Source organism: Canis aureus, chromosome 15 (genome assembly GCF_053574225.1).
Source record: "Canis aureus isolate CA01 chromosome 15, VMU_Caureus_v.1.0, whole genome shotgun sequence".
Lineage (NCBI taxonomy): Eukaryota > Metazoa > Chordata > Mammalia > Carnivora > Canidae > Canis > Canis aureus.
In genome coordinates this window covers 1,676,944-1,700,417 of record NC_135625.1, presented here as the reverse complement: position 1 = coordinate 1,700,417, position 23,474 = coordinate 1,676,944, and the positions used below count along the sequence as shown (strand labels likewise).

Genomic DNA, 23,474 nt, shown 5'->3' with positions numbered 1-23,474 from the left:
ATACTAAAAAGTACAGGATGTACAATTTTAGGCTTAGAATGGTGCTAAAACTCAGAAAAATAGGGCCTGGTCTTAGCTTTGATATTTGTTGGTGAGTTACCAAGTCTTCGTTTTCCTGCTGGTAACTTACCCAACATTAACTACACTGTTTACTTGATAATGAAGAATGCATCAGTTATATAAACATGAGTTTATATAAACGGAATTCATCATTACACTTTCAGACTATGATTTCTTTAACGTACATGGTTTTCCCTCTCAAAAAATGAATAAGCCACAGGCCCCCAGAAATTATAAAAGGGATGGTTTCAACACACTTCAGAGCCAATTATTCCTGGGCCTATTTTTCACTGAAGCCCAGAGCAATTTCTGATTGCATATTGCTATAACTTTTTGTTCAAGGTAATAGAAGACCCTAAATAGTTACTGTTATATGGCACTTGGGTCTGCAAGAGGTTTGTAATTTTAACATATATTCTATAAAGCAGTTACCTGAGCCGAATTTAATTAAAAGTCTAATCACAAGACATTGTAGTAAATTTAGCCACATTTAGCATTCTATGTAAACATTTCTCCAAGAGACTCCGTGTATTTCATTGCTGAGCACAGCTATAACTTATATAATAAAGGTAAGAGCGCTATAAACATCTTCGGCAAGCAGCATTAGAGGCCACATTTTACACCATCGCATGCGTACATTGTTCCCTGGTTTTAATTGCTTTTCTGCAAGTGTAATTGTCTGGAAAACTCACTTTGAAAGTATGTCTGTTCCTAATCGTTCACAGGAAATTGCATTTTGAGGTATGGTTGAGGGGAATTATTTTAGAAAAGCTCATGGATTATGAGAAACATCAGAAGCACATCAAACATTTACCAAGATTGTCCAAACTGTCCCTATGTCGACTTTTACAGAAAGTGAAATGTGAGCTGGTGGTCCTCGTCCCACCCTGATGTGTCCGGGAAATGTTTCCTGGACACACCGGCTGGTGGAAAGAGTATAGTGAGACGTGGCTTGAAACTCTAGGGATATTTTAATTCATTTTTCACCAGACTTCAAGATCCTCCTAAGAAATAGAGTCAAGAGGAAAATAGTGAGGGTGCCTGGGTGGGTCAGTCTGTTGGGCATCTGCCTTCACCTCAGGTTATGATTCTGGAGTCTTGGGATCGAGCCCTCTCTCAAGCTCCCTGCCCAGTGAGGACTCTGCTTCTCCCTCTGGGCCTGCTCCCTGCTCTCTCTCTCTCTCTCTCTCACTCTATCTCAAATAAATAAATTAAGTCTTTTTTTTTTTTTTTTTTTAAAGATGAGGGATCCCTGGGTGGCGTGGCGGTTTGACGCCTGCCTTTGGCCCAGGGTGGGATCCTGGAGACCCGGGATTGAATCCCACGTCGGGCTCCCGATGCATGGAGCCTGCTTCTCCCTCTGCCTGTGTCTCTGCCTCTCTCTCTCTCTCTCTGTGTTACTATCATAAATAAATAAAAATTAAAAAAAAAGATGAAAATGGCAGGCCAGTCACCACCATTCATTAGACACTTCTGTCCAATCTCAGTGATGAGCCTTAGCAAATATCCTGGTAGCCTAAGTCAGAAGCCTTTTGGTGACATAGGAGGGGGCCAGAAACAGACCACCCAAGGTGTCTCCTTTCCTAGCAAGAACACAAGTCATGCCCGTCTTTTGTAAATAATGTGAAGAACTAACTAGCCGAGAGAATTTCAGTCCACAAGAGAGAAGAGACCAGCAGCGCTATCAAGTCTGCTATGTCTTGGGCTGGCTTCAGTCCTTAGTGTGGGGCCATGGGGTTGGCCTCCGGGTTTAGTGTACCTCCCCAGCCACTTAGGAGACGGTGGGTGAGACCAGAGCTCTGCAAGCGCTCCTCACGTTGCGGGATCCCGACACGTGTGATTTCAGTTATGACTGTCTAATTAACACCTACCCTCCAACAACACAGTTGAAATTCCAGTAGAAATCTGTAGACTGGGAAGAACCACATCACGGACAGAATTCTCTTTCAGCTCTTCCCATATCACTACACAAATGACGGAGGCACATCACCACCCCCGGCTGACCGCGCCTTCTCTCACAGTCCCTGGATAGTTGAGCACGGAGCATCTGCTCTTCAGTTCATGCACAGACAGCAAAGCATGTTGTGTTGCCGCCTTGTCTCCCGCAATAATCCCACTGGGCATTTTACAGCATGAGAAAGGGCATTGGCCAAAAAAAATGGAAGTATGGAAATAAAAAGAGCAGTAACAGGGGAGGTGAAATTCAAGTGGAAGGGAGACAGAGTTATGGGAGAAGTTGGCATTAGCCATGTTTCAGACACATGGAGCACCCCACAGATGCCCTCCAGGCACCTAAGCTCCACTACTACAGGTATCACCCCCTGCTCCAGTTTCTGCTTTTGTTCTCCTTGTGTCTGCAACGCGCACCTGCCTCCAAGTCTCTGGGGATTCCAGTTTCCAGGATTACCTTCTGTTCTTCATTATTTCTCCTCCTCAGTCTCCAGTGTTGCCCCCAACCCCCCAAAAGGAAGGCTGTTAGCATTTGTCTCACAGCATTCCTCTGGTAATTGCATTAAATTTCTTCCTTGTAAGCACGGAGACCAAATTAGCTTCCTATGAGCCAGAGCCTTGTCAGTGCTCCATTTGTTTATCTTCTGTTCTTGTTATCTGCTGCTTCCAGTTCCGTACTTAACGTGCTCATTACCTTCCTTATTTTAATCCTGTCCCAGCTGACCTTTCCAAATCCATGCTTTACCCTCCCCAATCTCTCAAACACTCCCATCGCCGGTCAGCAAGCATAAGCTCCTTAACCAGAGCTGTAATACCCCCTTTCATCTGGCTGACTGTGCCTTTACACGTTTATCTCTAACTACTCACATACATACTGGTCCCTAATCCCAGCCGGCTCTACCGGCCCTGTCTCTTGACCTCTGCTCTCCCCAATTATTCCTTGTTGCCTCATCTCCAGACTCTTCCCATCTCTTAGGACCCAGTTAAACTGTCAACTCCTCAACAAAACTTCCATTCTTACTATCCCATCTAAAAATAACCTATTATCATCTCTGAACTCAGTATTTCTGCCCTACAGCTATGTTCCTTCTGAACATATTATCTGTGTTAACGTCGTAGCCATGTATCAAAGGATTGAAGGCAAAACTCTTCATATCACAAGCTTCTCCTGAGCCCACACTCCTGCTATCTTCCTGTCTCATTACTCCCATGACTGAAGCTCCCAGATAGCTCTTGCTCACCCACCACTGCTCCAACTCTCCCTCTTCCAGACTAGGAACACATGGGGTCTGTCAACGGACTGCAAGGCTTTTTCCACTCCCCTGTTCTCACTCAGGGAACGCGCTTTATTTTGTTTATTAAAAATATTAATTTAAGGGCTGAAGAATAAAGGCATATAAAGACATTTTGAAAGTTATTTTAAAAAGACTCCCGTTATCCCTCTTTCAGATGTGATTGTTAACATGCTGACATGTCTTGCATGTACATATGCATATTTTATAGTGTGTGTGTAGTTGAATATTGTCTCTTGTTAGTTATTTGTGTTTTTCTTCATTTTTGATATTATACATAATTGTATACCAAATGGTATTGCAAGTAAACCTTTGCTTTTATTTGTAATTAATACATTGGAAAAAACAACCACAGAATTTTTGCTGGGTGAAATGGTGGAAACATTTCTTCCAGGTCTTACTATATATCTTTCTATAAAACAAAACAGATCGTCTCACTTGCCCACTTCAAAAAGTGTCTGCTTATTATGTGCAGGATAAATTGAAGCCCATTGGCATGCTATTCAAAGTATCTATTTCTTCTCTTATTTTTAAAAATATTAGAATAGTGCTAGAGAAAAATGAAAAGCCTGCAAAGTAGTTTACTGTCTTCCTAGATGCAAAAGATAAGTACAGTTGAAAATCTGGTATATATTTCCATAATTTCTCTATGAGAGCCTGAACATATACAATTTTATTTATTCATTTATCTTTTTATTGAATTATTTTTACAAAAACAGTATCATGCCATATGTTATTCTGAACATTTTTTCAGTTTAATAAAGATAGTCAATGTTTTAGGTTCTTATTAGTAATCCTACCTCATTCCCTCTAGTTACTGCATAATATTCCATTGCCTGAATGCACCATCATTTGTTTAAACCATACCTTGTTGGGGTGATCGAGTTGTTTTCAATTTTTTCCCTGTTACCAGCCATGTTGTATATTCACATTTAAATTTTTATAGCCATTACAAAATTGCTTCTAAAAAGAGTAGATACCACCTCCAACAATGTATGAAAAGGAAGATTCTTCATGTTTTCACCAAAACCCAAAAAAGTCTTTTAATCTTTGTCAGTTTTGTAGTAAAAAAAAAAAGTCTCTCCAACATTTTATTTGTTATATTTATTTTAGCTTTTATTTTTTAACATTTTTGTCATATTTATGTACTTACTTGTTTACTCATTTCTGTCTCTCTTCTTTTACTTGAATTCCTTTCTTTATTTCTCTCTGCCTGACAAGACCTGTCCTAGACATCTTGAGGCAGAATTGGACACGTGCCCTTCTATGCTGACCTACAGCCTTATTCATACCTGTTTGGAGCTTGAGATGCTGTGCCTTGCAGTGGATTTGGGTTTTTGTTTTCTCACACGCCTTTGCCTGAAATGAATAGGAGTTCTTTAAGGATGATATTATATTTTATTTGATTTTTAAATGTTCCCTCCCTAGTGGTATGCTGTCTGCCATATTGACTTTCAGTATTTCTTTAATTCTGAATGGCTCTTACTTTATTTGTACTTAATTTTTGTTATATCATATTTTTTGTTGGAATCATGAGACATTTTCCAAATTGGCAAATTTCATGGCACCAAGGAGCAGGGGTTGGTTGTCTGTGAAAGCCTCTCATTGGCATATAACAGACATACCTGAAGCTGCACAAAGTATCGGTGTATGGCTTGTTCACAAAACAACACCCATGTAACCGGCAACCAGAGAAAGAAATAGAGCATCATCAAGACACAGCATGTGTCCTTTCGGCTTCATTTGAATCATTCATTCTCAAGGATAATAATTATAAAAAAAAATAAAAAAAGGATAATAATTATAACCTTCAGATCAGTCTTGCCTAATCTGAACATTATATAAAATGGAATTATGCAGTGTTACATCATCATTTCTTCAACCTTCATTCCCACTGATAGAGCTAGATTATTGCATTGCATGAATACATCACAATTTATTTATTTATTCTGGATGTTGAGGGACATGTGCATTCCTTTTCTGGTTTGGGTTGCCATGTTGAATATGCTTTCATGTATTATTTGGTGAACGCATGCATGTTTTTCTCTTGGATGCATACCCAGGGTTAGAATGTCTGAGTAGTGGTGAGTCCTAGACTCAGCTACAGCAGATTCTATCAAAGGATCTTCTAAAGTGGCCGTACCTATCCTTACTCCCATCACCATGTAGGTAAGACTTTGAGGGTTTCCACCTTCCAACTACACTTGGCATTGACTGTCTTTTTCATTTTAGCCATTCTAATGGATACATAGTTGTTTTAATTTGCATGTCTCTGAGTAAAGACACCACTTTTTTGTATGTTTATTTGCCTTTCGAATATCATTTTTTTGTGAATTGCCAGTTGAAATCTTTAGGCCCTTTTGTTTTCTGTACCAGAATGCCAATTTATCACTTGTTGATGTGTATATAGTTTTTATATACCCCGAATGCAAATATTTGCTAATTATATGTTTAACACTTACCTTATACTCTATGGTCAGTCTTTTGGTATCATGATGTCTTTGTTAAACACAGGTCCTTAACTTCAATGAGTAAAATTTATTTTTACTCATTTTTGTTTCATAGATAGTGGGCTTCTTACCTGTGTTTGAATTGTGTTATGTCAAATGTTTTTTGGAGTTGTTTGTATTTTGGGGTCCAGATTAAGAAATTCTGCCTCTCAAAAGTTATAAAAATCTTATCTTAGGTTTTCTTGCAGATTTATTTTACCTTACATTTATGTCTCTATTTCATCTGGAGTTGAGTTTTGTGTATGTATGAAGAACATTCAGGTATTTTGTTGTTGTTGCTGTTGTCATTAGTGAAATTCAATTGGCCATTTGTTGAAAAGTCAGTCTTTCTTCATGGTATGTTACAATGTGATTTTTATTATAGATAGATAGATCTATAGATATATCCGTTTCTGAACTTTATTCCATCCCATTGATCTATTTGTCTAACCAACTTAATGTTTTTCTATCTCAATTACTTATTTTATAATAGAGGATTAACAAACCCACACTGTTTTTTGAAAAGGTATCATCGAGTAGGCCAATAACTGCAGTGATTTACTAAGATAACATATAGGAGGCCCAGATAATTAATATTAGGAATGGAAATTAAAATACACCCCCATGGTAGAGATGAGATTTTAGAAAACTTAAGAAAATAATAGATTACATTACATCAATGTATTAGAAAAATCTTCCAGTCAAAAGAAAAAAAAAAAGAAGACAACAGTCTTATTTATTTAATGAGGCTAAGATGACTATGTCAGACGGCAAGTCAAGTACAATAAATTTTAAAAAATAAAAAATAAAAAAGTATAATAAAAATTGAGAGCTGAACTTTGTAATCCATCTATTAAATAGTAACTCTGTGATCTTATAAATAGGTGTAGGAAAAAATAATTTAATCGAATTTAATACTTTTTTAATGATCAACTACATAGCAAGGTAAAAGGGAAACCCTCCTGCCACATTATGCAGCAGCAGATTTTTCTTAAAATGAAAAGGGCTGTACTGAAACCTTTCAGCAAAAAGAATAATGATGTAATATGTTATAGTAGAAAATACCATAATAGCAATGACAGAAGAGAGGGCACGTCACAAACGTGGGGCACCCTGCAGGTGGTTGGGAGCCCACGGCCTGTGACGAGGCCTCGCGCCCTGCGGGGTGGCACCCGTTCTGTGTCCCACCCCGACTTGTCCTGGAAACTCCCGGGTCGTGGGAGCAGCTGTCCCTCGACCTCGAGAGCCGACCTGCGCCCTCCCGTCTTCCCCGTCCCGCAGGCCTTTCCCACCCTGCGGCGCCTGGCGCTGCTCACCCCAGGACTGCGGCCGATGTGAGACCACAAAGCTTTGTGCGCACCATCGTGACACTAGGTGCCTGCCGGCCCTGGGCGGAGCCTGAAACAGCCCAGTGCACCCCCAGGGGGGCTCCGCAGGACGCAGTGACTCCTTGAGTCACCGTGTTGTGCCCCCGAGACTCACCTGCCACTGTGTGCCCATTATACTTCAAGAAAAATACCCGCCCCCTACAAAACCCACAAAAAAGAAAATGCAGAACAGGACAAGGACTAAAAAAACAAAAACAAAAACAAAAACACGTTTACTTACGCTTTTAAAGTGAAATAACAAAATCTACATTTTTCGGGATAGAGGGCTTGCAAGTAATGTGAAATTACGCCGAATGTAAAAAAGCAACTTGAAAGTGGTAGGAGCACATACACGCCAAAATGACATCTCTTATGCAATTAGTGTTAACTATACAAATTAGGACTATATATTGCCTGGGGATATATATACATATATGCACGCAACGACGGTGACAATTATGGAAATGCGAGATGGGGGCGTGTAAATGGGAACATTTCGGAACGGGGAGTGAGAGGAAGAGCTGACAAGTAAGGGGAAAGCAGAGCAGTACGGCTCCATGTGTGAGATTTTAGTTTAGTTTAGTGTTTAAAGATTTTATTTATTTATTCATGTGCAACACACAGAGAGAGACACCGGCAGAGGGAGAAGCAGGCTCCCCGCGGGGACCCCGATTCAGGACTGGAAGGCCGGGGTCGCCACCTGAGCCAAAGGCAGACGCTCAACCGCTGAGCCCCCCGGGCGTCCCTAAGATTTTATTTTTAAAGAAAGGCTGAAGCCGGCAGGGCAGCGTGTTACATGGGTGGCGGAGGCCGCAGAGCACCTGCCCCATGCTGTGCTTTGCTCTCTCCTGGAAACATTTCGCAGGAAATGTCCTAGAACTATGCGGCCCGGGTCACACCCCCTGCACGGTGAGATCGGGCTCTCTTTGGATACGTAATATCCCCAAAAGATATTATTGGGAATCCTGTGCTGTTTTCCTTACGTCATTTATTACGACGTTTATCCCCCTGACAATTTTGTGCAATAGGCGGAGGAGGGGAAAGCAGCGGCCAAGGCAGGCGGGAGACCCTGGTTCGGGGGGGGCGGGGGGTGGGTAGCCGAGCCCTGGGCCTGCCTGCAGCCCTGCCTCTGCCACTAAGGGACAGCCTGGAAAGGTCCATAACCCTGGCCGAGGCATACTAAGACCTTCTCGGGGCAGGAGTTTGTGTCACACACCTGCGCCTGTGTGTTGGTACTCAACGCATTTTCAGAAAATAAAATTTAGAGAAACAAACACAACGCAGGGCCAGATGGTCCCGGGCCGAGAGCGTGTCCTGGCGCCGGGGCACCACCTGGGAGCCTGTTTCTCCGGCCCGCGGCACGCTCGCTCCCACCCAGTGGGCATCGCAGATCCACAGTGACACCACTTTGGTTAGCTTAGAGCAAAGCGGTGTCAAACTCACCTCCGGTGTGGGAGCCCGGGAAAGCTTTGAGCCTTAGAAACCAGCTGACACGCTGGAAAGGAAGAGTTTGGTGCTCAGCTCCGTGGTGGGCCCGAGGTCAGGGGCGCTTGCATCATGCTCCCCCCCGCCCCCCCCCCCCGGCGGGGCCAGGCCCCGGCAGGCGACCCGCAGGCGAGGGCGGAGGGGGCCACTCGCAGTAAGCCACGGCTGTGCTCTCTCCGCAGCCTGCACTTCATCGTGTTCGACACGGAGACGGCCCACGACATCCTGAAGGTCTGGGACGGCCCGGTGGACAGCGACATCCTGCTCAAGGAGTGGAGCGGCTCCCTGCTGCCCGAGGACATCCACAGCACCTTCAGCTCGCTCACCCTGCAGTTCGACAGCGACTTCTTCATCAGCAAGTCGGGCTTCTCCATCCAGTTCTCAAGTAGGTGGCGGCCGCGTGTCCCTGGCCGGAGGGTGGCCCTGGCCGTGTCCCGGGTCCTGCCGCGCAGCCTGAGGCAGGCTTCCCAAGTGGGGGCTCGGGAGAAGTGGCCCGGGGCCTAGGACGCGCCGCGCCGGAGGGAGGGGCCGAGGCGGCGGTGGGCCTCTACCTGGTGCCCTGCACACCTGCACCAGGCCCCCCGGGGCCCCCAGTGTGCGGGACATCTCTGCAGCGGGGCTGCCCAACGGCCGCGGTGAGTGTCAGCCCCAACCACCCGGCGGAGGGGCCCTGTGCTGTCCCCCTTCGGGGCCACTCCGGGAGGTTCCCATGGCGCAGTGCCCCTCGCGGGATGGCCCATGGGACCCTGTGTTTGCACACCCGACCTCCTCTCCCCGGGGAGCGTCTCCGCCCGGGCCACCCAGCCCATGAGCAGCTCCCTGAGAAGGAGGGAGTGCAGAGACCTTGGGGAAGGTGCCCGTGCAGGCCCTTCAGAGGGCAGCTTGCGGGGCTATTGCACAACCCGGTGCTGCACGGGGTCAGCCGCGCTCGTAGAACAAGTGGAATTTGCACACCAGCACATTCCGACTCAACTACCTCTTGCCAGGTCGCTGGTGGGCCATGTTTAGGATTTATGTAAGAAAATGGGCTTAGCCCAGTTTAATGCTTTCAAAGGTCGCTAATAAAAATGAGATTATTGTCCGCACAATGTTTTCTCTCTGGTTTCACTGTGCTTCCAGCGCAGGAATTTGCAAACATGGGCTAATTTTACTTGCTGGTCTCCAGTTAAAAAAAAAAAAAAAAAAAGGTGAGTTTGTTCCAGCTAACCTGGCTTGGGAGGAAATTCCTTTATTGCAAGACTTTTGCTCTTATCTTTAGAAACGGTGCTGAGTAGATGGTAGACGTGTGATTTACCGTCCTGATTTGGCAAAACAAAAACGCGGGCAACGCTGTGAGGTTGCGTTTGTTTCTCTCTCCTACTCATTCCATACTTTTCTGGCCTCTTTTTCATTTAATGCGTTTTTTTTTTTAACAGCAGGTTTAGGTTCATAGCAAAATTGAAAGGAAGGCACAGAGGTTTCCACGTGCCCCCCAGCCCCCATCAGCACCCCTACCGGGCGGTGCACCTGCTGTGATGGATGGTGGGAGGTCACCGTCACCGAGAGCCCCTAGTTCATGCTGGGGCCCCCCTGGAGCCTGACATTTGTGGGGTTAGAGAGCGTTTAACGACGGGCGTCCCCACGGTCGTTTCACCGCCTGCACATCCTCTGTGTTCCGACGGCGGGTCCCTCCCTTGTGCCCTCAACCCCTGGCCACTAGAGATCCACTGACCGTCCCCACGGCTTTCCCGGAGTCTCATGGGATCAAACTCATAGTGTGTAGCTTGTCCAGACTGGCCTCTTTTACCCGGTGACACGCATTCAAGTTTCCTCCATGTCTTTTCTCCCCTTTTTAGTGACGGGAAATGCTTTGTTTTCTGGGTGGACCCCGGTTTACGTATGCGCTCACCTACGGAAGGGCTCCTTAGCTACTTACAGGGTTTGGCGATTGTGAACAAACCTGCTGTGAATGTTCTTGTGCAGGTCTTTGTGCGGATCTAAGTTTTCAGGTCATTTGGGTAAATACCGGGCAGTGTGATTGCTGGATTGTAGAGTAATAGGATGTTTAGTTTTGTCCCTGGCCTTTTAATTTTTTTTTCCCTTTTTAAAATTCTTGCAGAACCCAGAAACCACTATTTTTCTCTGTTCCTTCATGATTTCCCTCTCTTCAAAAAAACATCTACCCAGTCTGGGTTATTTATTTTTTTTAAGAGGCTCTTTATTAGAGTTATTTAAAAATCATAGACATTTTGATTCTCCTCATATAATTAATAAATTGGTCTTTAGGAAGTGATCAATATGAACATATCCATCCATTAAAGTTCCTACAGAAATGAAACTTGCTTTTTTTTTTTTTTTGGATTCAGTGTTTCAAGTGTTTTAGTTCGAACCATGAGAAATTGTCATTTTTATACATAAAAATGTTTGACAACTGGCAATTTCATATGGTTTGACAAGACCTTTCATGTGAACTTTCCCTCCCCCATTTCCAGCTAATAAGTCTGTGCGTCGGGTTTGCTTTGGGAAATTCCACGTTAGGGGAGAAGTATGCTGTTGACTCTGAGGCTCTTTTATGGGTTGGTTTCTGCAAGGTTGTCTTTAAAACTCTATAAAAAAAGCAAACCAACAAGATATAAAAACTTTTTTTGACAAAATTTAGAAAAAATTTGTCCTGGACTCTGACTTAGGAAACGTGGATTTCTCGCTTGACCTCTAAAGATTGTGACTGACCTTCTATCTCTGTCCTTATTGCTTCGTTTGTGGATTGAGGATATGACACCAATTTCCAAGGGGAAATTCCTTTTTCGAATATCTTCTACCATTTATCGAGCTACTCTCTGACCCTAGAAGGGAATGTGTGTGGACTAGGTCTGCTGTCTGGCTTGGATTCATCCAATGGGGGGCTCAGGCAGAGAGACCCAGGGACCAGAACACCCTGGTTCCCCCGCTGGTGACCCTGGGGTTGACTGTATCCCTCAGTCAAAGCTCACTGCTTTTCTCAAGCCATGTCCACCCATGGTCTTTTCCGGGTTTTTTAGCCAGTTTCCAGGAACCACACTTCCACCTGGGATTGGCCTTCTGAAGAAACGCCCTCAAATAATCCTATTGGGAGTGCACCGTATATTTTGTGTTGGACCCTAAATAACACGATTCTAGAAGTAACACGGACAAGTCTACGAAATAGTCAAGAGTGTGTCCCACTCTCTCAGCTGATAAGTCGAATCCTAAACCTCATTCATCCACGTGACATCATATCCAGCTCAGCCTCAGCACGTTCGGGTGGATGAGGAGCCCGGGGTCAGTCGACCTTGCGGGGCCCCTGCCGGGTTTGGAGCCGGAGCGTATTCTGGGTGGTGAGTGGGAGGGACCGGGCCCTCTCTGCTCCCGGTCGTCACCGGCTCGGTGGGGGTGCCACAGCCACGCGGCCCCATCTCACATGGGCTCCCGTGGGGGCCGTGGGCCGTCTCGCCGACTGGGCATCCAGGCTGCCCCGTGAACCCCGCGGCACAACCCACCACCCTGACACCAGTGGGAGCGGGACCCTGGGGCATGAGCCCCCGTGTCTCCAAGAACTGCATGGAAGGCTGACTCCTACATCTGGAGTGACTGCCTTGTCAGCTTGTCCGGGTCTCGCCCAACTTCAGTGCAGAAGGCTCCGGAAGCCCTCCAGTCGGATGATAAACCCGACGCTGCCGTGGGCCAGGACCCCGTTGGCAGCGCGGGCTGGGACAGCTGGTTACCCCACCACAGCCCACGGCTAATGTGTCCCCCACTACCGCCACCGCAGGGCCTTCCCTTCCTCACTGCGGGGCTCCCCCGAGAAAACGGGTTTAAGCTGCAGCCTTTCTAGAGCAAAGGGATGACGAGCCCCCTCACCATCTGCAGAAGAGCCTGTCCCTCCAGACCCACAGGCCTTGCTCCTCGTCTGTGAGTGGGAGAAAGGAGAAGTCCATGTATTTGTGTCTGCGATCTGGAGATAGAAAAGAAAAAATAAATAAAATAAAAAAAAATAAAAAAACCAAAAAAACAAAAATAGAAGAGAAAGAAAAAAGGAAAAAAAGGAAAGAAAAAGAAAAAAATGGATACCTTGTGTATGTTGGATTGTTTTACCATTCATCAGCCAAGTTAATGTTAAAATTTGAAGTGATAGCGCTGCACTATGATTTAAAAATAAAACCTAAAACAATGGAACTGAAAGGAATATCCCCGTCATGTGACGGGTACCTCAAGTAGGACCGCCGCTGCCAGGCAAGGGGGCCGTTTATTCGATAGTATTAAATTAGTTTTCTTGGTAAACCGTTTTACCTTGATGGTATGCCCGTGATACGTGGATTACGGATTATAGGTACCACTGAATTATTGGAGGGGAAACATTCATTTGGACACTGGTTTTCCTGGAGACATTTGGATCATCAGATTTTTTTTAATTTTTTTTTATTTTTTATTTATTTATGACAGAGAGAGAAAGGGAGAGAGGCAGAGACACAGGCAGAGGGAGAGGCAGGCTCCATGCACCAGGAGCCTGACGTGGGATTCGATCCCGGGTCTCCAGGATCCCGCCCTGGGCCAAAGGCAGGCGCCAAAACGCTGCGCCACCCAGGGATCCTGGATCATCAGATTTTAAATGACTTTGAAGCATAAGAATCGGACATCGCTGCTGCTGGGCCTCAGGCACGTAACCCCATACTGAGTTGGAGCTGCTTGATTTTCGACTTGATTTTGTTTTGTCCCTGAAACAGCTTCGTCAACTACTTCAAGCTTCGCTTTCCTTCCGAGTCGCCCCCCGCCCGCGTGCAGTGGCCTCTCTACTGCAGCCTCCTCTGCTGCTTGTCCTCTCCCAGGGTGACATCACGTGCTTCTCCTCCACGAGCATTCACCCCTCAGGTGTTGCGAGCCGTCCTCCCAACGCCTCTCCCCTGAGCGTCCGCGGCCTACCCAGCTCCCTCTGGGCTTCGATGTGGAGATAGGGAGCGGGCAAGCCGGCACGGACACTCACCCACGCTTCTAACCCCGTCTGTTCTCCAGCCCGGCGTCCTCGAAGGCTTTCCCGTCACCGCAGACGTCGGCTCCATTCTGCTAGCTGCTCAGGGCAAAGCCTTGGATGTCATTTTTTACCAGCCCCTTTGTCTCACACCCACATATCATCCAACAACAAATTCAGTAGGGTCCATAGACAAAACCCCAATTCCCACCAATTCCCTCAACCTGTCCTGCTAACACCTTGATGGGCATCATCCGGGATGGGGCCGGGTTATCGTGTCTTATGGAACGGCTTCCTATGTCCTGCCCTTGCCCGTGTACTGACTCACCTGAGCGTGGGAAGCGGGATGAGTCTGTCTTGGGGCACCTCAGGGGACAACTCACTCCTGGTCAGAACTCTCCACTGTCTTCCCATCTCAGACTCTTCCTATTGCCGAAGTAAAGGCTCTCAAGTCTTCTATGCAAACTCGCCCTAATCCCCATTTTCAACGTCACCCACAGTCACTGCCCCCTCCCGTCAAGCCCGTTGTAACTTGCCCTTCAGCGGGACACGACCCCTCCATCTGCCCCACACGTACGGCGTGTGCTTATTTTACAGACCTACATGCACGTCCTTCCCTCCCCGCTGCTTACTAAGGCCCAGTATTGCCACGTCACCTTTTAAGGTCCCTTCAGCGGGAAGAACCATTTGTCATTTAACCGTCCATCGGTGACAGCGCCTGTCCCGTGGCGTGTGAGCGCTCTATTTGCAGCTACCAGGCTAAGTTCTTTTTTTTTTTTTTTTTTTTTTTAGGCTAAGTTCTTGGAGGGCAGACTGTATTTGTGTTTCTGCAACATGATATATAATTGGTGGCTAAAAAGTATTTGCTAATTGAATATGCTTGGAAATACTAGGATGCTTTGAATATGCTTGGAAATACTAGGAAATACTTCTGATCGCATGACGAGCACCGCGGGCCGTCTACGGAAAATGATGCCTCTGGCATTAACGCTAGCTTCATTCAGAACCTCTAATAGAAGATTTTAATAGTAAATATTTAAATGCCAATTTTAATACCAAGATTCTTTCACCTCTGCGTGTGTTTTTATCCAACGTTGACAGATGAGATAAGTTACCTGTATATGATGTCTACCGTCAGTTTAGTGGCCCTTATGGGCTGTGTTTTGACTGGTCAAGAACACATTATACAGATTCAGTACGAGTCACGCGTCTCTGTTGACCATTTATGTCTTATAATTATTTATACATTCATTTAGCCCCGATTATTTAATATCTTGATACCGTTTGGAAACCACACAGGGCATTTTTGTTTCATAAAGCTCAATATCCATTTTTTAAAAATGAACAGCGTTTAATCTGTCATTTGATGAATTTTGTTATTTCATTAAAACGCGATCATTTGTTTTTTTTCCCCTGCTCTAAAATAATCTTGGACCGGGAGCCGCTGTTTGCCGGAAATTACACATACGTTCCATCCTGTATGGAAACAGTAATTGCTCGTTCTCCGCTCCGCAGGCCTGCGTGTGTTTAATGGCTACTGACGGAGTAGGGGAGGTAGCCCACGCTTCCCGACGTGTGTGTTGACTTCGCTTTACCGTAAGACCAGCTTTTCTGCGCTAGGAAATGAGCTGTTGATGCTCACAAGATATGCAAAAAGATATGCAAACCCCATTAAAGCCCCATTGTCCTGCCAGCTCGGCACAGCATGTAAAACATGCGAACGCGCACTGACTAGTGCAATTATGCTAATTGTAATCAGCCCAACACTTTTCATTAAGACTTAATTACCATTTAATCATGCATAAAATGCAAGAAAATGGAGTTCAGCACACAAAACTGACCTTTTACTCCGGGGGTTAAATCAACTTCCGCTGAGCCTGCAGTGGCCCCGACTCTCGGCTCTTCCTTCTTAGGGAAAACAGCTCTACAGCGTCCTCGCATCTCAGATTTGGTGACATTGATTTCTTGGTGAATCTCGGCTGTAATTTAGTGGCTACACGACATCTCTTCCTAATTTGCTTTATCGAAAGATAATTTAATAGGTACAGTTTTATGCTTAGGAAAAAAAAAAAACATTTGTTGTTTATGGTGGGACAGGCCATTGGAGCTGCCAGGTGCCGACCAGACTGGGCGCGTTTTAGGGGACAGACCAGCCGCAAACGCTGGGTTCAGGAGGCAGGCTTCTGTGGGGGCAGGTGGTGAGAACCACTGATCCCTCTGCTCGCCCGGGACTTTCCCCCGGGACTGATGGGGCCCTGCCCACCGGTTCCTACGTTGGCTGCACACACGCGTGGCCTGGGAACAGCTCCGGCCCAAAGGGCTTTATTGAGCTTCGATTGCCGGCACCCAGCTCGTGGCTGAGGCACGAAGCATAGGTCCTGAATCGATTGAGCGTAAAATGCCACTTTAGCCGAGGCTCTAAAATCCTGCATTTTGTGGAAAGCTGAGATTTAAGCCATGATTAGTTTTGTCTGACACCTACGTGTGTGAGACACCTAGAAGGAGAGAAACAGGACACGTAGATGACACATTTCCTGTTTGTGAGAATATATCTTTTTTTTTCCTCCAGTTTTATTGAAATATAATATAGTCGTGTATAAGTTTAGGGTATAGAACTGGCGATTTGATGATGTTTATATTTTGCAAGGCGATCGACGTCTTCGCTCTCGGTAACACCCGCATCACATCACATAATCACCGTTTCTATACAGTGGTGAGAACACGTGCCACCTACTCTGAGCACCTTTCAGGCGTGCGAAATGGTAGTTCGCACTATGATCCCGTGCACTAGGTTCCTGGAATCCGTTTGTTTCGTAACTGGAAGTAGGTACAACTCGACCAACATCTCCCCGTTTCCCGCATTCTCCAGCCGCGGAAACTGCCTTCCTACTCTCTGATTCTGTTGATTTGTATTTCTTAGAGTCCATATCTCACCTATTCCTTAGAATTTAAGGAAAGGGAAGGGAAGTTTTAAGGAAAGGGAAATGCTCCCAAATTTAATAGACTGAATTATCACAATCTATTCCTTGGATGAGATATGCATTTTTTGTCTTTGTCTAACGTATCTTACTTAACACAATGCCCTCAAGGCCATCTATGTTGTCACAAATGGCAGAATCTTCTTCTTTTTTGAGACGGAATAATATCCCGTTATGTATCCATATAGATACAGACAGATGTAGAGATCGATGCATACCATGGGCTTGCATCCTCTTTATCCATCCGTCCATTGCTGGGCACGCAGGCTGTTTCCATACCCTGGCTACTGTGAGCAACGCTGCGATGGACATGGGGGTGAAGATATTTATTCAGGATCCTGTTTTAATTTTCTTTGGATTAATAGTCTGTAGTGAGATTGCCGGGTCATATCATGACTCTACTTTTTAATTTTTTTTTGAGGAACTTCCTTACTGTTCCCCACAGTGGCTGCACCAATTTATATTCCCACCCACAGTGCACAATGGTTCCATTTTCTTGAGGATGTCTCTTTGATGCTTGATAAAAAAAAAGAGGATATCAACGTTTTTCTATAGAACTACCAGCTGGAATACCACCTATAACTGCCTTTCTGCTAATATAAATCCTGCCCGTGCCCGAAGCTCATTGATCAGGCCTCAGGCAGCAGTCACAGCATGCCAGCCCTTCCCTAAGACTTTTCAACATAAAATTGTCCACGGATCTCAAACTCTGATTCAACACATGCTATATTAGGCGGACTTGTGCAACCTTGTTTTAAGGAAAGGGAAATGCTCCCAAATTTAATAGACTGAATCATCACAATGTCTTTAAAAACATGTCATTCAAAAATAAGTGGAGTCAGTAATAATAGCACCGAAAATGCAAATCGCCGGGACAATAAACATGGAGTTTAACCGTCTACGTGCGCTCTGCCCAGGGCGAGGGCTACCCTTGGCCTCATGATGTGTGTGACACCACAACGGCAGTAACGTGGCGGTAAGGAATTTAACTACTTACTTATTCACTCATGGATGTGTGGCATTTATTCACCAACAAATATCTGACCCCTGCCTGGTACGTCTCTGCTGCCGTGCCGGTACTGAAGACCCAGCGCGGCGAAGGCAGAGATCACCGCAGTCACCGAGAGCGACGGGGGAAAGGCATCAGACAGCCAACGTCCACAGAGTGTCCGCTTACAGCACCGCTGGAACCACGCATGCCCTTCAACGGCGATGCCCTGTGTCTGTCTGGGCCTGCGGATCCTAACCGCGCCCTTCCCCTCCCAAGGATGAGCGTTCCAGCCCTGGGACTCCCAGCCCCGTCTTCAACCCTTTGGTCTTCTCCACTTCACCCCCCGAACCCCTCCCGAGATGTGCACTGTCCATGCTTCCCCTAAAACGCTTGAAAAGTTAAGTTCGAACATGTCTGTCTTCCACTCGCTGGTCTTTCCCATCCCCTGCGTCGCACTCCCCCGCCGCCCCGTTCACCTCATTTCTTCGCCTTTACTGGGGCCTGGAGGCTGTTGCTTTCTCCACCTTAGGCCTTCCTCTTACCTCACGACTCCTCTTCTCTATCCCAGCAATGCCTTCCGTAGAACCGCGCCCCTTACGCTACGCTGCACCCCCTTCTCTTGTGGGCTTCCTGCCATTGTCACCTGCCCCGGGTGTCACCTGCCTCATTCTCATGCGGGCTGGGAGGGCCCCTGACAAGAGCCACACAAGCCACCGGCGTAGTCCACTGTGAACATTGGCCACCCCCTCCCCAGGGCTCAATTTACTTGTGTGGTGAGCTCTTATCCCCACTCGCCTTATCATTTTCCACTCATCACCACTTTCCCCAAGTCATCGAAGCTGTCATAGCCTCTGTCACTTAGCAGGTGACCTCCGGTCACACCTCAGCAAGACCAAGGATGGTCTTCCACTTCCGTCCAACCACATCCAGATCAGTGGGGATGGGTGTCTCCTCCCTCCTGTTCCCCAGACGAGCGGCCCCTTCCCCAGAGCCGGGCTCCTCCTAACCTCGCAGCTGCTGCAGGGACTGTGCTCCGCGTGCGGGCCTTTCTCTTTCCTTGTTTTCATGCTTCGCTCTCCCTACGCCTTACCCTGAGTCTGTAGATACTCAAATCTCATAGTACACACCTAGGACTGCCGTCTTCCACTTTTGGGGTTCGCCTTGTGTCTCTCCCCCCACTAGACCCCTGGTCCATCACCACAGCCAGTCTCAGGGGATCAGCATGGGGCCCTCATCACAGAGGCCGCCCAGCAGCCAGGTCTCCTCTGGCACCAGATTCTGGTCCAAGGGGCCATCCGGAGCAGGCAATTGTGCTGAACTTGTATTTGAGAAGAGCCGCCTGGGCAGAGAGCAGATCTGGTCAAGCTGAGCACCTGCTTGAAGCTGCTCTAGTTTCTTGCTCCCGTGGGAGTATGAGCCGAGCTGTGGCGTATGACCTTGGGGCTGCCATCCAGCCACCATCCAGCCTCTGTCCAGCCTCCATCTAGTCGCCATCCAGCCTCCGTCCAGCCTCCGTCCAGCCTCCGTCCAGCCTCCGTCCAACCACCGTCCAGCCTCCGTCCAACCACCATCCAGCCTCCATCCAACCTCCATCCAGTCGCCATCCAGCCTCCGTCCAGCCTCCGTCCCCCTCTCCATGCTCGCTCACTGCGTCCTCACCTGCGCTCCGCCACAGGCTTTCCTCTTGTGTTGACACCTTCACCCGGCCCCCCCGGGCTGAGACTGCACCCCCGCCCCCACCCCCGCCGTCCTCCCTTTACAAGTTGCAGCAAACACCAACCCCTTGTAGGAGATTCTCTGAATCCGAAGAATAAATAAGAACCCATTTTATATGATTTTTATACTTCTCCATCGTAATACTCACCGCAAATTACTTTTATAACCTTATTACGTATTTACATATAAATTACATATGTATGACGTAAGCTTAATAAGACTGATTCAGACCGTGATGTACTGCATGGTCTCAAATGTACGCACACACGCGGCACACATACACACCACGTGAACGCACACGCACGCACACACATTTGCCTGATTTTTAGAATAAGCGACGCAGAGGCGGGGTTTTCCGTGCACGAGGACGTGCGACCAGGGGCTTGGCCACATCCTTAGTGATGTGAACGTGAGCATGTAACTCAAGCTCCTTAGCAATAATTTCCATGGTAATTAGGCTAAATTGGGACATAATCCCGTGCCTACCACGGCACAGTTTTGATGCAGACAATACCCAACGGTACAGAAGATGAAAGCGCTTTGACTTATCAGTTTTCTCCAAACATAAAGAATTGCCATTATGTATTCTCAGTTCTAGAAATAGACTCAGGGGAAGCGTTACGTGATCAATGGTGTAGTCTGCAGCTCTCAAATTAGGTTTTCCCCTCCCTTTGGCCTCCTGCTTCACACTACTCGATCCAGACTGACGGTAGGAAGATTCTCCTGACTCATGCTTGGCAAGAAAGCATTCAGATACTGGAGTTTTGACCTCAAAACAGGAAAAGAGTTTAAAGAAATAAATATCGCTTTATCAAGCTAATGATAAGATGCCAGTTCTTTGCAGTGCTGCCACCGGCAGAGGGTTCTATAACGTATTCAGATTATTAACCATGCCTTTGAAATCAATGCATAATAGGCAAATTTGCAAAAATTTGATGAAAAACTTGATGGTAATGGTTTCCTCTCCTCCGATCTGTTCTTTGTCAATACACAGATTTAATTGTATTTTATTTTATTGTTTTATTAGAGAGCAGATGATCAGTTCAATCATCATTACTTGTGTGGGAAGATGTTTAGAAAAGGCTCCCTGAAGGGTGAGGGTTGACTTTTTTATTTTGATTTTGACTTCAGATACAAAGAAATTAAAGTTGCTGTGGTTCACGGAGTGAGGGATCCTTCGGAGTCACGAGGATGCAAAACGCAGCCAGGATTTTTTGGGACATTCAAAATTAAACTACTAGTGTTACTATCAGATGTAAGGTGTTTTCAAAACGACTTTAACTGGATTAGTATTTTTTAAACCTCAAAGGATAATTGTACTTGCTGTCATAAGTTTCTGTATTTTACGTGATGGAAGAAAAAGTGCTAATTAGTGTAATTGTCTCAGACACTGCACAGTCCCCGACTCAAGAAGTTTGCCTGCTTCACCCTGCAGTCCTGGGAACGTAATTAGGACGAGGGAGTCAAGTATTATTGTGAACACTATTAATCTTTTATATTTTTAGGATTTTTTTAAGATTATTTATTCATGAGAAACACACAGAGAGAGGCAGAGGCACAGGCAGAGGGAGAGGCAGGCTCCATGCAGGGAGCCCGATGGGGACTCGATCCCGGGACCTGGGGTCACGCCCTGAGCCAAAGGCAGACGCTCAACCACTGAGCCACCCAGTGGTCCCTTAACCAAGTTAGTATAAAACAAATACCCAATATTATAAAATACCAATAGGAGAATCAGAATCCAAATGTAAGACCGGACTAAGCAGGGGGGAAAAAAGCAAGGGAGTGACACCTGAATTAAAAAATGGAAATCTGTGGGGTGGGGGATCCATTGTGTCATTTAATAGTTGCCGTATCAATACCATTTCTTAAACTATTATATTTTCATTTAACCAGCATGAAACATTTTTATGGGGTTCAGACAGGGTTTGGCTGTAATGAAATACACATTCCTCTGTGCGAAAGCAAAGCTGTCGACTCATCTCTGTAGCATATTAGGTTCTTTTAATCGTAGGATCCCTGTGTACTCGTGTTCAGTGGGTAGAGCTGTGACATATTTTCATAGCTATTTAGCACGTTTGAAGCATAAAGATCATAAAGCAAAGTTTCCACTTTGGAAATATTGTGACACGGGACACTTGAGCGGCAGATCCAGGGGTATTTAGTGTTTCCTTACAATGTCACTCGCTCTGTCGACACATCTGTTTGGGCACCTGTGCTTCCACCGGCAGCCTGCAGTCTACACGCTTTCGGAGGCTTTAACGGGTCTGTCCGAGGAGCCCTCGCCCTTTGATCCATTCTTCTTGGCTCCTGGCTCATAGTGAGAGCGCTCGTGGAGCCTCCTGGGGGAGTAGTAACTGTGTTCAGTTATATAGTATATATATATTTTTTTCCAAAAGAAATTGTCATTGTCCCCAGGAAAGGGCAAAGATGACACAGGGTCCATCTTCGCATTGGCCAATATTTACCCTCCGAATTTACCATCGGGAAACCCAGACTGTCTCTGTCATGAAGAAACATTCAGAAATACGTGATTTTTGTGACTGGATAAAAATTTTAATCCCTTTCACTATGAAATGAAATGTGCGTATACACATAATTTATATAATACAAATATTTTTATATGTGAAGGGGCTTATATGCACTGTATGCGATTCAAATGAATGCTAAAATTTATAAATATGTATATGTATAACTTTTATATTTTTTACATTAGAATTTTTCTTTAGAAGTCATTAAAAATCCACATGCACCTATAAGAATTAAAACAGAGAGATCCCATGGGGCCCTCACAGAGTTTCCCTCAATAGCAACAGCTTGCAAAGCAAGAGTGCGTGTCACGGCCGGGGCATTGGCATCAACACGGTCAACATACGGACCCTTCATCACCAAAGGCACCAAATACCCACACCCACGGCCCTCCTGCACCCACACCTTCCTAAACCCCACAACCATTAACCCATTCTTTATTGCCATTAGCTTTGTAATTTCAAGAATGTTCTATGCAAGGGGTCACGGAGTAGGTCGTCCCTTGAGATGGGCTCCTCACTCAGCCTAGCCGCAGGAGACTCTACCTGCTTGCTGCCTGTATCCACAGCGTATTCCTTTATACTGCTGAATAGTACTCCGCGGAAGGGCTGTACTGGCGTGCTCCATCACCACCCCCCCCGTTGAAGGATGGCTGGGTTATTTCTGGTTTGGGACTATCACGAGTGCAGCTGCTATAAACATCCGTGTACACGTTTTGGTGTGAACATAACTTCTCACTTCTTGGGGATAAATGCCCAGAACTCTAATTTCTGGGTCGAATGGCAATCGAACATTTAGATTTTAGCGGCCAGATCATTTTCCAGAGTAGCTGAACCATTTTATGTTTCCACCAACGATGCATAAATGATTCGGCTTCTCTGCGTCCTCACTCACCAGCGTTTATGTCGTGCGTGTGTATACGCGTGAGCATAGTGATGTATCCTATAGCTGGCTGCCCTCGTAGGGGTCGTGCGGTTTCCCGAGGGCTAGTGATTGTGAACGTCTTCCTACGTGCCTATCTACCATCTGTGTATTCTCTTCAGTGAAATGTTTATGCCTTTTGCCCTTTTTAGTTGGGTTATTTCTTTTTTCCATCTTGTGCATCCTTTATGCATTTTACATACTAGTCCTTTGTCTGATATATGGCTTTCAGACTTTTCCTCCCAGTGCATAGCTTGTCTTTTCAGCCTCTTAACAAAATCTTTCATAGAGAAGAGGGTTTAATACGATGATGTCTAATTCATCAAAATGTGCTTGTATGGGTCAGACTTTTGTTTTCATGTCTAACTAAGGACTCCTTGCCCTGCCCTAACTCCTGAACATTTTTCTAAAAGTTTTAGAATTTGGGGGATCCCTGGGTGGCGCAGCGGTTTGGCGCCTGCCTTTGGCCCAGGGCGCGATCCTGGAGACCCGGGATCGAATCCCACGTCGGGCTCCCGGTGCATGGAGCCTGCTTCTCCCTCTGCCTGTGTCTCTGCCTCTCTCTCTCTCTCTCTCTCTCTGTGTGACTATCATAAATAAATAAAAATAAAAAAAAAATTTAAAAAAAGTTTTAGAATTTTGCTTTTTGTATGGAAAGCTGTGATCGGTTGTAAAATAATTTTCATATCAGGTGTGAGACTTAGGTCGAGATCGTCCCCCCCCCTTTTTTTTCCACTCT

General features: G+C 46.0%; 1 protein-coding gene across 2 annotated transcripts in view; it reads left to right on the top strand.

The window, feature by feature from the left end:
• CSMD1 (CUB and Sushi multiple domains 1) overlaps positions 1-23,474 on the top strand; it is a 1,870,054-nt gene that overhangs the window by 1,583,973 nt on the left and 262,607 nt on the right. For both annotated transcript variants that reach the window (XM_077848529.1, XM_077848528.1), the window contains exon 26: positions 8,826-9,028. In XM_077848529.1, coding sequence (XP_077704655.1) covers positions 8,826-9,028 — 203 coding nt within the window. The remainder of the gene's footprint in view (positions 1-8,825; positions 9,029-23,474) is intronic.